Below are 16,912 nucleotides of genomic sequence, written 5' to 3'. Positions count from 1 at the left end.
TCTGTGCCCCCTTAAAGCCCTGGGCCACTGTCACTGACCAAATCACCCCAATTATAGTCCACCATGACCACCCTGTAAGACAGTCATGGTTTCCAAAAAATCTTCAGCGCCTTCAAATGCCAGTCGCCAATGGATGCTTTCAAAACGGTGGCTCAGTGGTTAGCACTTCTGCCTCACACCGCTGGGGTCATGAGTTCAATTCCCGACCATGGCCTTATGTGTGAGGAGTTTGTATGCTCTCCCCGTGTTTGCGTGGGTTTCCTCCGGGTGCTCCGGTTTCCTCCCACACTCCAAAAACATACTGGTAGGTTAATTGGCTGCTATCGAAATTGACCTTAGTCTCTCTCTCCCTCGGTCTGTCTGTGTATTAGGGAATTTAGACTTTAAGCTCCAATGGGGCAGGGACTGATGTAAGTGAGTTCTCTGTACAGCGCTGCGGAATTAGTGGCGCTACATAAATAAATGTTGATGATGATGATAATAATACAGTTTCTGGGGTATATTTACTAAGCTGTGGGTTTGAAAAAGTGGAGATGTTTCCTACGGCAACCAATCAGATTCTAGCTGTCATTTTGCAGAATGCAGTAAATAAATGACAGCTAGAATCTGATTGGTTGCTATAGGCAACAACTCCACTTTTTCAAACCCGCAGTTTAGTAAATCTAGCCCTCTGTCTTACATTGGCCACGCACCATCTCCACACAATTATAATTATTGTTCCACTGCCCTACGTATCATGTGTCCCCCACACCTCTTAGATTGTCAGCTCACTGGAGCAGGCTCATCGGAACTTCTGTTTCATGGAATTGTATGTTATATATTTTTATCATTATCATCCTTTATTTTATAATTAATCACCATCATCATCATCATTATCACCATTGCAATCTTCGCATCATGTACCATAGTAGCCTATTCTATATTACTTGTTGGTGTTTTGGTACCACAGCACACGTACATCTATATAATTATAGATGTAATATATTCACGACATATTTGTGTCTGTGAGTTTGACTTTAAGGTAGAACTCTGACCTAGGGATGTAACAGGCAACGGTATCAGTCCTTTGTATCAACAGTCTCCTGTTACAACATTGAACAATACCGGGCAGGTCATTGATGTAGTCTTTTATTTCACCTGGAAATCACCTGAAATACCGGAGGAGGCTGGGTCACGTCTCACGGCTTCACCATTAGTGTTAGAGGAGCACAGGAAGAGCTGACATGTCACCCAGATGACATAAACAGATAATTAACCATAACAACAACGTGTCATGTGAAAGGACGCGTAATAGGATTACTGTGGCAGTCATTTAAAAGGGAACTTTTGCCAATTAACTTCGCCCCAGTAAAACAGGATGTTTTGCAAATGGCTTTAATACTGCCTTTTAGTGGAAACGTAAACATATATTTGTTTATGTTTAAGACCCATCTCCATGGGAAAACATCATATTTCCTTTCCTATTTAATAAAATAGGATGTGGTGGACAGCCATTGACGATTTTACTTTTGTGCAACTATGTTGCTGCATTCTGCAAACCATTGGGGTGCCTGTGTGAGCTTAATCACATGACACAAATCACATGACCGGTAACCAGTGGAGCCGTATGGGTTAATAATAACATCATCAATGCTGACCACTGTGTCACTCTGCTCAGTGGTCATCTACCCAGTCTTAGGCTAGGTCTTGCTCAGTGATGTGTATTCTGCAACTAGTGTTGCTTGCAACAAATAAAATAAATTGAGTTTCTTGCAACTATCTCTTTCTTTGCATTCAATTTGTAACTTTCTTTTATTTTTACATTTGCAGACCAGTTTCTCTGCCAATTTGTTCTCAAGGAGACGCCCACACGATTTTCTATTAATATTCATCAACTGATAGCGGGGAGTTCTGCAAACAATTTTATTTATTTTTCTGCTACCTAACGGGAGCTCTAGATGCTAGCAAAGTGCTGCGTTCATCGCGCTCAATCAGGTCCACTGTGACAGGTTGAGGTGAATGTTTTTTTACTTCTATTTTAAATGATTATAGGAAATCACTGTGATGCCGGTTAGATACAATTATTTCCTCTCATTAAATACAGCAGTGTAATGACCATTGGGGTAACTCCCAATGAAATGCCTGATTTTGCAATGTAAGTCAGTATATATTACCCAGAACGGGCTTTAAAATTCCCATGTATTAAGGTGTAAAGGATAACTGATACTTGGCAACTCTCCCAGGAATGTCCTGGAGACTCCTGAATTCTGAGAGCAGGAAAGTCATCATCAGTTATTTATATAGTGCCACTAATTACGCAGCGCTGTACAGAAAACTCACTCACATCAGTCCCTGCCCCATTGAAGCTTACAATCTAAATTCCCTAACATACACACAGAGAGAGACTAGGGTCAATTTTGAAGTGTGGGAGGAAACCAGAGCACCTGGAGGAAGCCCACGCAAACACGGGGAGCACATACAAACTCCACACAGATAAGGCCATGGTTGGGAATTGAACTCATGACTCCAGTGCTGTGAGACAGACATGCTAACCACTAGGCCACTGTCCTGCCCACATCCTGACCCCGACGGGGCTTAATGACATGATACATGGCGAATGATGTCGTTTTGGACCCGCCCCCTGTGACACAACACCTATTTTGACACGGGGGTGGGCTCAAAATGACACGATTTGCCATGCTTGCCCTCTTCCACCGTCCCACTACACTCCTCTTCAGGGATCTCCCGGCAAGTATGGGATAACGGCACCCAAAACTTTTTTTTTATGTGTGTAACTCCTTAATAATAAGGTAATAACATACAAAACAAAGCGGTATAGTCATTTTAGTTGCAGCAATCTTTTGATCCAGCAGGTACCACTGAACGCTCCGTCTAGTGATCACCCAGCGATGTTGTAGATGCCCCTTCCCTATGACCTCGTCCGTGAACTTTTCATTGGCAGAAATGGGAAATTCACGGCAGTCAGGTTTTGAACAACATCGCTGACTTTCGGAATGAGAGAAACAGATATTGTAGGTTATTGGTTTCTTCTTTAAAATAAATATTTTATTTTTCATTTGAGTTCCACAGTTGAACGAATATAAAATTAGAGATGAGCGGGCTCGGATTTCGCAAATCAGAGCCCACCCGAACAGTGCAGGTCGGACGGGATCCGAGCACTGTTCGGGAACTTCCGCCCGCCAAATGAATCCAAAACGAGGCTATGACATCCAAGTCTCGCGTCGGATCTCGCGAGACTCGGATGTCATAAATTCCCCGCTCGCAGCCGCCATCTTCATTCTGCCTGCGTTTAGTGAAGAGGGAGGTTGTGGTTTGGGAGCCCCTGTATATATATCTTCAGTGAGAAGCCTTTTGCACAATTTTAGGTACATCTGATGCAGAAACCAGCATAGTTATTAGGTATGCTGACAGATTCTAGTGTAATGACATAAATGAGCTACTAACAACAAGCAGAAATTTATTAGGAGTAAAAAGAAAAAGCAATTAATGTATTTCTTGGAGTGCTAGTAGTCAGGAATCCAGAGTAGGTTGTACAGAGTCTTTTTGTCGGGGAAGAAGTAGAGTATACTGCAGGCAGATAAATACCCATTTACACATAATTAAATGCTACTTGTCTGTATTTCCTGTTATTAGTAAAAACCCTTTTTATATTAAAATGTGTTTGTGTGCTTAAAGGATGCAGCTCCCAGCAGCAGGAGTGCCCATGTTACAATCACTATACAGAGCACTACAAGGTAAAAAGTCATTTCAGATTTCCAGTGTCCTGCTGAGTCCAGTGGTGCTTTTGTCCTGTGCTTTGTTCTGCTAAGTCCATAGTTATTTTAAAATTATCCAAAAATCATAAAAAAAATAAAAAAACAATTATAGAAAATTAATTAAAACATTTTTAAAAAAAATTATACAAAAATAATTAAAAATAATATAAAAAAATTATTTAAAAAGTATAAAAAAAAATCTAGTGCAATATATTCTTGCAGTCCAGAAATATTACTACTGGAATACCTACGTTCACTGTTCTTGTAGTCCAGAAATATTAGTATCAGATATTAAACTACGTTCACTGTTCCTGCAGTGCAGAAATATTAGTATCAGATATTAAACTACGTTCACTGTTCCTGCAGTGCAGAAATATTAGTATCAGATATTAAACTACGTTCACTGTTCCTGCTACATCACAAAAGCATGAACCTGCCCTGCCATCAACAAAAACAGGAGGTAGTGACGCGCTTGAACTCCACCCTCTATATGCTGCAGAGGATGGAGGAGCAGCAAAAGGCCATTCAAGCCTACACAGCCACCTACGATGGGCCACGTGTTTGTGCCGCCCACTTGTGCTTAGCTTAGACATCCAGCTACCTCGGTGCAACCTTTTGGACTAAAAACAATATTGTGAGGTGTGAGGTGTTCAGAATAGACTGGAAATTAGTGGAAATGAATGTTATTGAAGTTAATAATAGTGTAGGAGTGGGAAAAAAAAACAAAATATGGATTTTAGCACTTTTTATGCTTTTTTAAAAAAAAAAACAGAACCCAAAATCAGAACCAAAACCTTTCGTGGGGTGTTTTGGCAAAACAAATCAGAACCCAAAACCTCAAGCTAATCAGAACCCAAAACCCAAAACACCAAAAGTGGCCGGTGCACACCCCTATATAAAATACACAGGGCCAGATTCATCTTCGGATGTCAGTCCCATTGCGCACCGTATCTTGCGTGAAATTGCTACGCACATGCTCACAAATGGACCTTGCGTCAGTGAACGCGATGGCCTGCAACTCATGTCTGAACATAACTGACTCCTCAGACTGTCTACGACTTGATGAGCGGAACAGAGGTGGGAAGGTTCAGGCGCACGTGGGCAATGTACAGGAGTGGCTCAGTGAGGTTGAGCGGTAAGGACATTAGTCCGATTGAAGCTTTGGTCAACTCCGAGGTACGTGGCTATTTTAGCCGTATAATTTGCACCAGCTACAGGTCGGGTGTTAGTGCCGACGGATAGTGATGACTGACACATATGTGTGCCAGAACATGTGCATGTAAGAGAAACTATAAAAAGGTATTGTATTTACAGTGTGCGTTAAGAACATCATGATTTATGTAGTTCATGTAAAAAAAAACTTGTAAAATGTATTTTTATCCATGATTATAGTATTTAATGTGGATCATTTATTTTATAAAAAAAAAATTGGCATTCGTTCTGATGGTACTTTATATTGCACATATACATGTGTGTGTCCTGCACTGTATCTGTCTACATACGGCAAGTAACGTACAGCCAGGTCATACTTATACCCAGATTCTAATGGAAACGTATCTTGAAATCCGCTTGCACTTGAATACCGGCGGAGGTGCGTGACAGTTACGTTCAATATTTTAAACGCAAGTTGCGTTGCAATATTTATCAGGGGTTAGGCTGGTATAATGAAGCAAATATAATTCTTAAAGAACAGGATTGTGGACTCTTTCTAGTGGTTAAATATGCAGAACAGACCTAAAAGTCACCTTTAAAAAATATCCAAAGAGGTGGACATTTCCTTTAATGTCAAGCTGACCCTGTGGTCTGGCACGCTGACCGGCTGTCAATGCCTCACATCGCCAACACTGAACTGATGCCCATGCGCAGAAGCTCCCCCCCAGTTCCATTGTGGATTGGATCACTCCTGTGTCTGCAAGAGGTAAGTCGCGTACACACTCACAGGTGACTAATGTGGCATCGAATTAACTGGGGGCACTTATGTGAGGCATAACATTACCTGGGGGCACTTATGTATGGTAGAACATCAATTGGGGGCACTTATGTGGGCGTAACGTGAATTGGGGGCATTTATGTAAGACATCAAGTGAATTGGGGCACTTATGTGAGGCATAACATTAATTGGGGGTACTTGTGTGGCATAAAATGAATTGGGGGCATTACTGTGGCATAATGTGAACTGTGGGCACTTATGTAGGCATAATGTGAATTGGGGGCACACATATAATGCACTGGCGGCATTACCGTGGCATAATGTGAATTGGGGGCACTTATGTGTGGCATAATATGCACTGGCGGCATTACCATAGCATAATGTGAATTGGGGGCACTTATGTGTGGCATAATATGAACTGGGGGCACTTATGTAAGGCACAATATCACCTGGGGCACAACTATGTAGTATGTTATGAATTGTGAGCACAACTATTTTTCATAATATTAACTGGGATTCTTATGAGGCATAAAATGGTTTGTGGGAACAACTATGAGGCATTCGCTGAATTGGGGGTTCTAGTGTGTGGCATGAACCTGAGGTGGCACACCGACCGGCTGTCAATGCTTCACATCGCCAACACTGAACCGCGTACGCAGCAGTTCCCCCCACAACCGGCACACCTGGGCATGACTAGATTTTAGCCGACACACTGATAGAAACATGTTGCCGGCCCCTGGTCTATTAAGTCGGTTTACAAAGCTGAAGTCAGGATCGGCATTGATTTATCTCACAATGCTTAGATCGCCTCCCTTTACCCGTTTCCTTGTGAGATATTTTTTTTCCTCGCTGAAGAGATTAAAAGCTATTTGAAAACAGGAAACTTCATGGGTACGGCTGAAAAAGTCAGGAAAACATCCAGAGAGTCTTTTGTTGAGCTGCTTGAGGAAATGTCTGTCCTTCTCGGGCTGCTTGGTGTGAATCTCAGATAAACACATTGTACTTGGAAAATATCTCCTGCTGGGATCTGGGGCTCCTAGTTCTAACTCTCTGGAGGGCAGGGGGACAGAGCAGATATTAATAAGGTACAAATTCCACATTAAAGGCAACCTTGTAACTGGTAACTGCCCCAGATCATCAGCATCACCATTTATTTACATAGCTCCACTGATTCCGCAGCGCTGTACAGAGAACTCACTCACATCAGTCCCTGCCCCATTGGAGCTCACAGTCTAAATTCCCTAACATACACACACAGACACACAGACACACAGACTGACAGACTGACAGACAGACACAGACTAGGGTCAATTTGTTAGTAGCCAATTAACCTACCAGTATGGTTTTGGAGTGTGGGAGGAAACCAGAGCACCCAGAGGAAACCCACAAACTCCTCACAGATAAGGCCATGGTTGGGAATTGAACTCATGACCCCAGTGCTGTGAGGCAGAAGTGTTAACCACTGAGCCACTGTGCTGCCCATAAAATAGGTGCAGGAATCCTGACTTTGGTAATATTTCATGAGAACATCCCCTTCCTTTAAAATAAAGCATTTCTTATATTATTTGGTTTTGTGTGCTACTTTCAGTAATCTCTTTTGCGTGTTTGCCCCTTGAAGGAACCCCGTTTATTACCCCAGTTCTCACAGAACCAAGGGAAATGGAAGAGTCCCGAATCGATGCATTGAGCCTAGGGCCGATGTCAGAGCCCCCCAGGAAAGCCTCCTCTCCTCAACCCCCCCTTTCTGCACCCCTGACTGTGTTTATCACTCTATGGTACATGCGCAGAAGATGCTTCACTGCTCCTCCCCCTGCACCAGCGCTTATTCTGTTATCCACATTTTTCTGTTTTTACAGTCTCAGAATTAATTTCTATTTTTTTTATTTTCACTTAACAAAAACTCCTTTGTTGCAGTGATCATATTAATGTCTATTGCAGCCCACTATTAATGTTTTGCCACTTTTTATTGTCCCCTACAAGCGACCCCTCCTCCACCACCCATGTATATTACTCATGTGCAGTTTTTACTTTTTACCGGTTTGAAAATGTACAAACAAACAATAGAACTTCCTGCAGGTCGGGTGTAATCAGCGCGTACAGATGGGAGCTGTCTCCAGCATGTTCTGTGCACAGTGCACCGTGGAATTTACTGCAAAGCAAAACAATGACACTTCCGTCTCACAGGACGTCTGTATAGAAGACCCTTCCATGTGACTGCAGAGAATATGAATGTTTACTAAGCCCCACCTGGGAATTATATTCACTGTGTTCTTTGCTAAGCCACGGTCTTACATCAAACTGATTATTTCTACGATATGATGCTTGTACCAATTTAGCCGCTGCGTGCAAAATAGATTGTAGGGACGAGAGACTGATTCGGGGAAGACCAGTAAGGGGAGAATTGTAATAGTCAATTCGGGAGATGATGAGTGCATGAATTAAAGTTTTTGCAGTGTCTTGTGTGAGATATGTACGTATTCTGGAAATATTTCTTAGATGTATGTAACAGGGTTTAGATATAGAGTGAATGTGGGGAACAAACGAGTTCTGACTTGATCTCTCTCTGTTCTTACAAATTCACCTGTCAGACTTGGCATTAGAATGTTACATAGCTGAAACAGTGGAGATCGTTTGGGTTATGATAACTCTGATTACAAACAGAATAAAGATGAATGACTCCAAATATCAAAATTCCCAATGTCATGCTATGCAATATGAAGTAAGAAAACAAGAGTGTTTCCCATGAAAGGTAGCCCAGTACATTGTGGTATCTACCTCCAACAGGCTTCAAGCCTGCACACCAGTAAAACTCTAAGATATACAGGTCATCATCCCGGGTGTGACGATGTGCAGTCTGAAGGCTTTGAAGAAGTGACTGGTCCAGCAGGGGCAATTGGAAGTGATTTTGAGTGACAGGTGAGCTTGGGTAAAGTAGCCAGGAGTATGGGGGGGGGGGGGGGGGCTGAGCCAGGTCATGTGATTGGCCATGGTGGGATAGGATTTAGAGACCATCCCCTGTGAACATAAAGGGCCTGGTGCAGACTTGGACCTACTCCTGTTGCATAGCATAAATTATGTGCATGCTCACAAAGACAGTGCACACATATGTGGGAATGCAGAGTTGCATCTGACACTCGCACCTAACTATGACCAGAGAGGTGGAATGGGGGAGAGAGGGGGTGGTCTAACGTAGGCCGAGTATAGTAAGGGCATGTTCACAGAAATGTGGTTGTGGTAGATGCATATACACCAGTCTAGTGCCCAACATACTTCTAACTCACCAGGCCCAAAGACCATAGATCCGCCCCTGCTCGGTTGGTGAGTTGGGCTGTCAGAGAAGAAGGCTCGCTCAGGAAGTCTGCTTGGGAGAGAACATGGCCCATTGAACAAAATTCTTTATTTCGGGAGTACTCCTTATTTTGCTAACTACATAGTTCTTGAATGATAATAATATCAGAGTGTTTGGTACCAGGTCATCTGTCATAATCATGACTAGCCGGAGTCACTTACCGTCTGCCCCTTAAAAATGACGTCACTGTCAGTTTCTCCTCGGGCTCAGCAGTACAGTCTGTGCAGCTGTTATATTTTTACATTGTGCTCTCACTCAAAATGTTTAATTTTGGGCTGATGCCAAACACCAGTGATATCAAAGGATCTCTGTGACCTTAGAAAGTCATTCAATTTTGAGGACAAACGAGCCGCAATTCAGTCTGTCCAACTATTTAATCTATGTTTAAATATTTGTCCCTGTGACCTGTCTCAATGTACTGACCGTATGTTCCTGTACGGCGCTGTAGAATATTTTATCACTTTGTAAGTCAAACATGATAATAGTGTACTGAGAATGTTGCTGATAGTGATTGCACAGTATCACTTCTCTCTTCCTGTTTACTGGGTGTAATTCTAAGTATCTGTTCATATGTTGTGCGTGTGGATATCTGGGACAGTTCTTTTGTCCTGCTAGTCGTGGTTCTCAGTATCTTTTCTTATTCTCTATGTATGTGCACAGTACCACTTCTTTTGGTACCTGCTTGCAAGGTGAATTGATGACCATATTGAATAGTACATGGTGATGGTATCTATATTTAAATATTGGCAACAGTGTAACTGACTTGATTTAACTAATAATGACTTCACTGACATGATGAATTACTGTGTCTTGAAAAACACATTATATACACAATAAAAACTACCATTATGTTCAATCTCAGATTTGTATCCATGTTTCTCTGTTGTTGTAACTAATTCTATCATAAGTTGAAATTGCATTGTATTGTTAATGTTGTTTTATATCTTTATTTTCCCCCACAGAGTCATGCTCCTTTATCTCATACTATTACTGGCATTGGTTAATGAAGGATCCTCAAACTACCGCCCCTTAGAGGAATCGCCTTGTGTAACGGTATGGAGAGTGCGATTACAAAGTGTTTTCTTCTGACTTTTGACACCCGTTTTATTTACGTTATATGATTAACTACTGGAACCTACGAAGACTTAGGACACCAAGGGTCATTTTATCTGATAGAAACCTCTGACTGATGTCTTTACTAGAAAGGATGCAGGTAGCTTTAGGTTCAATGTATGGAAATCATTCCCTATTCAGAAGCCTTCAACAAGCTTAAAAGTCCCAGAGAGAATGGTTGCATCCTGGTAACTTGGTGGACACATTGGATGAGGTTTCTGTATATTTCAAGCAGCAACAATTAGGGGAGGTTTCCTGTGGAAACCTGGGGAATCCAGATGGGAGGAGCCAACTGTTACATTAGGCCTAATAAAGACTTCTTTTAAACTAAAGTTACCATTTAGGGGCTTCTATGAAAGAAAGTAAGATCTAGCATCTAAGGGGTATATTTACTAAACTGCGGGTTTGAAAAAGTGGAGATGTTGCCTGTATCAACCAATGAGATTCTAGCTGTCATTTTGTAAAATGTATGAAATAAATGACAACTAGAATCTGATTGGTTGCTGTAGGCAACATCTCCACTTTTTCAAACCAGCAGTTTAGTAAATATACCTCTAAGTATTTTATGGTCTAATAACAGAGTGCAGTGACAAGTACAATTTTTTCCCCTCTGGCCCATCCACGCCCCCCTCTATGATGTCATATCTATACCAATTTGTCAATGATGTCATTGCAATATGCCACCCACTGAAAAATCTCATATTACATAAGTATTTTGGGATTCTCCGTTTCTCTCTGAAGCTGGGTTTCAGAGCTAGGATCAATCTAATTCTCACCAATGATTCTCTAAGCGCTAATGTATCTTGTGACCTCAATATTCTGATGCTTTGGTCTTATGATTCTAAACTAGTTATACTTATAACGCGTCGAAAATTCATCTTTTTAAAAGAAACAGTGCAAAACAATTAAACGATTTAAAGATAGCATGACGATTGAAAAAACACAAGGCAGCATAAGTGGGGATAAAACAAAGGCTGAGGATTTTGTTATGATTAAAGCTTAAGTTTTCCTGATACCGCTTTGGTTTAAAGAGAATATATTTAGGTCCGTTTGTACAGGGTCAGTCCACCTATTGTAGTCATTCTTCAAAACGGGGCGCACACGGACAAGCAGGAAATAAAGTGGGCGAGGCTAGAATCACCTTTAGCCAATCGTAGCAATAGGATGTTAACTGCAAAACAGAATATATCAGCTCAGACAACTCCTGTGTGTCCATCTATAAGTATGAAGTGGGAGGGGCTAATCCAACACATAGACAATATGAACATCTAAATGATGACAACAGCACAGAGTAGCGATTTGAGGTTCCTCCTCAAACAGTTGCAAGACGATTGTGATGTCAAATGCAGCATTCTTATGTGAGACGACATTCATTCATCCAACTTGTTATATATAGGGTTTCCGTTCACTATATTTTTCTGTAAACAAAGCAGCAAAACATCAATTATTCTACAGATAGAGCTGTATAGGTCCAGTTAATTGTATTTATTAATATTTGAAGAAAAATTTTATCATCCATAAAAAACATTACAGTGCCACCCAGTGGACACACTTTTGTGAAAAACCTTTGCATGGATTACTAATTCATAATATTTGATCAAATCTAGAGATGTTCACTGACCCCCGTGTTTGGGTTTTGGTTTTGGATCTGGATTAACTTCGTGTTTTGGTTTTGGTTTTTGATCCCTGTTTTTTTTTTAAAAAAAATCCCAATTGTTTTTTGCTGAAATCGCATAATTTGGCTCTTTTTTTGTTCCTACATTTTTATTAACCTCAGTAACATTAATTTCCAGTCATTTCCAGTCAATTTTTGTCAAGTGACAAGAACACTGCTACCCCTCCTGTTTCTGTATGAGCAAAGGCACTGAGCAATGTCACTGGAGACTGGAGAGTGACAAGAACACTGCTACCCCTGTTTCTCTTTAAGCAATGGCACTGAGCAATGTCAATGGAGACTGGAGAGTGACAAGAACACTGCTACCCCTGTTTCCCTATAAGCAAAGGCACTGAGCAATGTCACTGGAGACTGGAGAGTGACAAGAACACTGCTACCCCTGTTTCTCTTTAAGCAATGGCACTGAGCAATGTCAATGGAGACTGGAGAGTGACAAGAACACTGCTACCCCTGTTTCTCTTTAAGCAATGGCACTGAGCAATGTCAATGGAGACTGGAGAGTGACAAGAACACTGCTACCCCTGTTTCCCTATAAGCAAAGGCACTGAGCAATGTCACTGGAGACTGGAGAGTGACAAGAACACTGCTACCCCTGTTTCTCTTTAAGCAATGGCACTGAGCAATGTCAATGGAGACTGGAGAGTGACAAGAACACTGCTACCCCTGTTTCCCTATAAGCAAAGGCACTGAGCAATGTCACTGGAGACTGGAGAGTGACAAGAACACTGCTACCCCTGTTTCTCTTTAAGCAATGGCACTGAGCAATGTCAATGGAGACTGGAGAGTGACAAGAACACTGCTACCCCTGTTTCTCTTTAAGCAATGGCACTGAGCAATGTCAATGGAGACTGGAGAGTGACAAGAACACTGCTATCCCTGTTTCTCTATAAGCAAAGGCACTGAGCAATGTCACTGGAGACTGGAGAGTGACAAGAACACTGCTACCCCTGTTTCTGTGTGAGCAATGGCACTGAGCAATGTCACTGGAGACTGGAGAGTGACAAGAACACTGCTACCCCTGTTTCTGTGTGAGCAATGGCACTGAGCAATGTCACTGGAAACTGGAGAGTGACAAGAACACTGTTGCCCCTGTTTCTGTGTGAGCAATGGCACTGAGCATGTCACTGGAGACTGGAGAGTGACAAGAACACTGTTGCCCCTGTTTCTGTGTGAGCAATGGTGCTGGATCTCCTGGGGAGGGAGGTACTTATGGAATCCAAAACCAGCGAGATCCGACAACGCAACAATGACATTTTGCCTTGATTCAGATCCGAGGACACGCGAAAGTACCGAGCCGGCTCGCGAGCCTACTCGGATCCCCTAATTTCGAGTGGGTTCGGTTTTCAGTAAACCGAGCCTGAGCCTGAGCATCTCTAATCAAATCATATCTCACGCCTGAAAATATCTGTTTATATTCAGTCATTGAAATAATATGGATTTCAGTAATTCTAAACAGAATAACTTTAACAACAGAAATATTACTTTGAATTATATGCAATATTTAATGTTGCACATGTTTTTTAAGAGCACGTCTTTCAAGCTGCAGCAGGAGAGTGCTTATAGAACTCATTGTTACTGCATAAATTCATTCAGTGTGTACACTGTGTATTTTGGGTCTGATTTCACAGGGCTGTATGGGATATTGTATGTGCTTATCTCAGGAGAAATGTTTTATAGACGTGTAACTAATCCATAGCAACAGAATTACAGATGTAATAAAGTAAAGGGTCAAATTCCCTCTGTTCCCCCTGTACGCACAGAGCGCAGAAGAAAATATAGAGCAATGTATTTGAATTGCAGTTATAAGGAGGTCTCTCCTGTCTGTGGCTTTTAGGACAGTACAGGGCAGCTGTGTAGGCACCTCCCTGTGGGTGTGGCCACGACCACATTGGGACATGGCCACACCCCCTATCTCGGTGAAAGATTCCCAAATGTTGGGAGGTATGATAAGCAGACATAGGTGGTCATACCACATTGGAGGGGGGGTTGGATGTGTCGCACAGAAATGCACATTGGCATGAGCTGGTTTTGGATCGGACATTTAGGGGCGCCAGTGTAAAACCAAGAAGTTTTGCGCTGCTCGTCTCCCAGAATGTCAGGAAGATTCCCAAATTAGAAGGAGACCTCTTGGGCTGCTCAGAGAGCAGGTGATTCTCCTGGAGAGCACAAAGTGGGTGGGGACATGATGCGAACTGCGTCATAAGGCCCCACCCACTGAGGTGGGTGGATCTTGATGACATCATTGCCCCTCCCACTTGGCGATGACTCGCCCATATCTCCTTTCTCCCACGAGGTAGGAAAATGAGGGTGAGCATGAAATGAGGTTGAGTGTACGTGTCAGTGTGTGTTTACGTCCGTTTGTGTAGCTGTACAGAGGCACACGCAGGGATGGGGGGTTCTGGTTCTCCAGAAATCCCTCCCCTCTGCAAAGAACGGGGGCTAAACAGTGCCCCTACATAGCGGCACTGTACTGTACAGCAGCCGCGGCGCTGTTAAACAAGCGTCCGCGGTGGTGCTGTATTGTACTACAATACAGCACCGCCGCGGATGCTTCTTTGACAGCGCCGCGGCTGCTGTACAATACAGTGCCGCCGAAGTGGAGCTGCTGTGTATCCGCGGCCGCATGCACAGCAGCACTTTCTCTAGTTCCCCCCCCATTCCTTAAAAATCCTGCGTGCGCCCTTGCTGTAAATGCTGATTTATCAGAGCGCTGGACATGAGATACGCTTTGACCATTATAGTTGATACTTAGGAGATAATATATACAGGATACAGCTGATCCAGGTTCCCGCACTGATAGGACACCATAGGGAAGCAATGGGAGTTTTTCCATTGGACAGTTCTATTGCAGCAGCTTAAATACTAAGGACAAATCCACCAGGACCTCAAAACATGATGTGATATTTACACGAGCCAAGAAAATAAACTCCAGGAATGTCATGCTGTAACATTTGGAAACCGCTAAGAGTGAAGCACATATCCTGAATTGTAGGGAAAAGTCTCAGACACTTCAAATCACTGTGGCCCATTGCTAGAGGATCACTTTACCAAAATATATTAGTACTGAATTAATTGATCTTATCATTTACATAACAGTAAAAGTTACATTAAATCCATCCTTTTTCATCTTACAAAGGAACTAAAATTGTTTTAAAAAGTTTTATGTGTTGTCGCTGAAGGTGACTTGTAATCTCCTTTCTAGGAATGTCAGAGAAAAGACTTTGCTATGTCTGATATGAGCGTCGTATCTGCGGAATCCTTGCGGAATGTTAAGCGCACTCATTCACCTCGTAATGCGTCCAAATGCAACGCCAACATTTTGCATTATGGGATGAGATATTTCAATAAGCTTCATGGGTGCAGAGTGCACACTTAGGGTTGTTCCTGGTTTAGCGGAAGACATAGTTCCCTACTTTTCACACCTCTTCTCCAGTGGGATAAAAAGAGGTGGACATGTATGCTAATGCATCATCACGATTCTTGGTGTTCAGCTGGGCGTGGTATGATTTTATCTCCTAACATTCCAGTCCCTAGCAGTGGAAAGGGGCATGGCTAAGTCATGAGGGGTGTGGCCAAGGGGCATGGCCAAGCTGGGCGTGGTTTGATCGTATCTCTTAACAATCCAGCCCCTGACAGTGGGAGAAGGGGCGTGGCCAAGTTATGATAGGCGTAAAGCACTAGGCTGCTCATTAGAAATTTCAACGTTGACACCCGCTGGACAGCGGGACAGATCCCTAAAATCATCACATTTACTCCAAAATCCGGACAGTTGGGAGGGATATCTTGACAGAATTTGCATAAACACAGCACATCCGTTGAAGGAGAAATTTCCAGTATTTAGGAAGTTTAGGAGGTCTCCCCCTAATTTGGGATTTCATACATCAGTTTAATTAGAGATTAACATGTACGTATGTGATATATGAAATTTAAGGGCCTATTTATCAACATTTCTTAGCCTTAAATCAAGCGTAAACAGCTGTCAGATTTGTTTACGTTTATTTAATGTAATCTAGTAGGGACTAAATACCATCCGTACAATAATTTAAACCTTTTCCTTAATTTTTACACAGATGGAGCTAGTTAAAAAAAAAAAATTCGGGGGAAATTTTGATTCATTCCTGGAAATTGCAAAAGTCCAGTAGGAGTTCATGGGAGCGATAGTTGAAGAATTTGATATTTTCAGAAGTCTGCGGCTTAAAAGATTTATCTCGTTGGTTGGGAGGAAAGGCAGGATTGTTACAAAGTGGAATTAATTTGTAAGGTTCAGATAATAAATTATATCTCTTTGTCCCATGAACCCAAATTGTTAGTGAAAACGTCTTACTGGAGAGATTGGTTTGGAGGGTGGTCTCTGGCCTGGAGAGAACCATAGTAATGAATAAGGGGAGAACATTCCTCGGAGGTCAGCCTCCATATAGACAAAAGTCAAGTATTTCCATTAGCATGAATTAAGATTAATTGCGACAAATGAGTTGCGATATATTCTTTTTGGATGTTCGGTAATCCTAACCCTCCCTCATTACACCATTTTGAATAATAATAGACTGAATTATTGGTTTGTATAATACTAGAGTGAAGTCTCGGTTTGTATAATACTAGAGTGAATTCTAGGTTAGTATAATACTAGGATGAATTATCGGTTTGTATAATACTATAGTGAATTCTCGGATTGTATTATACTGGAGTGAATTCTCGGTTTGTATAATACTGGAGTGAATGCTCAGTTTGTATAATACTAAAGTGAATTCTAGGTTAGTATAATACTATAGTGAATTCTCGGTTTGTATAATACTGGAGTGAATTCTCGGTTTGTATAATACTGGAGTGAATTCTCGGTTTGTATAATACTAGAGTGAATTCTCGGTTTGTATAATACTGGAGTGAATTCTCGGTTTGTATAATACTAGAGTGAATTCTCGGTTTGTATAATACTGGAGTGAATTCTCGGTTTGTATAATACTAGAGTGAATTCTCGGTTTGTATAATACTAGAGTGAATTCTCGGTTTGTATAATACTAGAGTGAATTCTCGGTTTGTATAATACTAGAGTGAATTCTCGGTTTGTATAATACTAGAGTGAATTCTCGGAT

General features: G+C 41.9%; 1 protein-coding gene across 1 annotated transcript in view; it reads left to right on the top strand.

Moving 5' to 3' along the window:
- The window catches only part of LRRC32 (leucine rich repeat containing 32), a 36,903-nt gene that overhangs the window by 7,502 nt on the left and 12,489 nt on the right, over window positions 1–16,912 (top strand). The window contains exon 2 of the mRNA XM_075198573.1: window positions 9,997–10,087. Coding sequence (XP_075054674.1) covers window positions 10,001–10,087 — 87 coding nt within the window. The 5' untranslated portion in view covers window positions 9,997–10,000. The remainder of the gene's footprint in view (window positions 1–9,996; window positions 10,088–16,912) is intronic.

Source organism: Mixophyes fleayi, chromosome 2 (assembly GCF_038048845.1).
Source record: "Mixophyes fleayi isolate aMixFle1 chromosome 2, aMixFle1.hap1, whole genome shotgun sequence".
In the NCBI taxonomy this organism is placed as follows: Eukaryota; Metazoa; Chordata; class Amphibia; order Anura; family Limnodynastidae; genus Mixophyes; species Mixophyes fleayi.
This window is presented reverse-complemented; position numbering and strand designations above follow the sequence as displayed.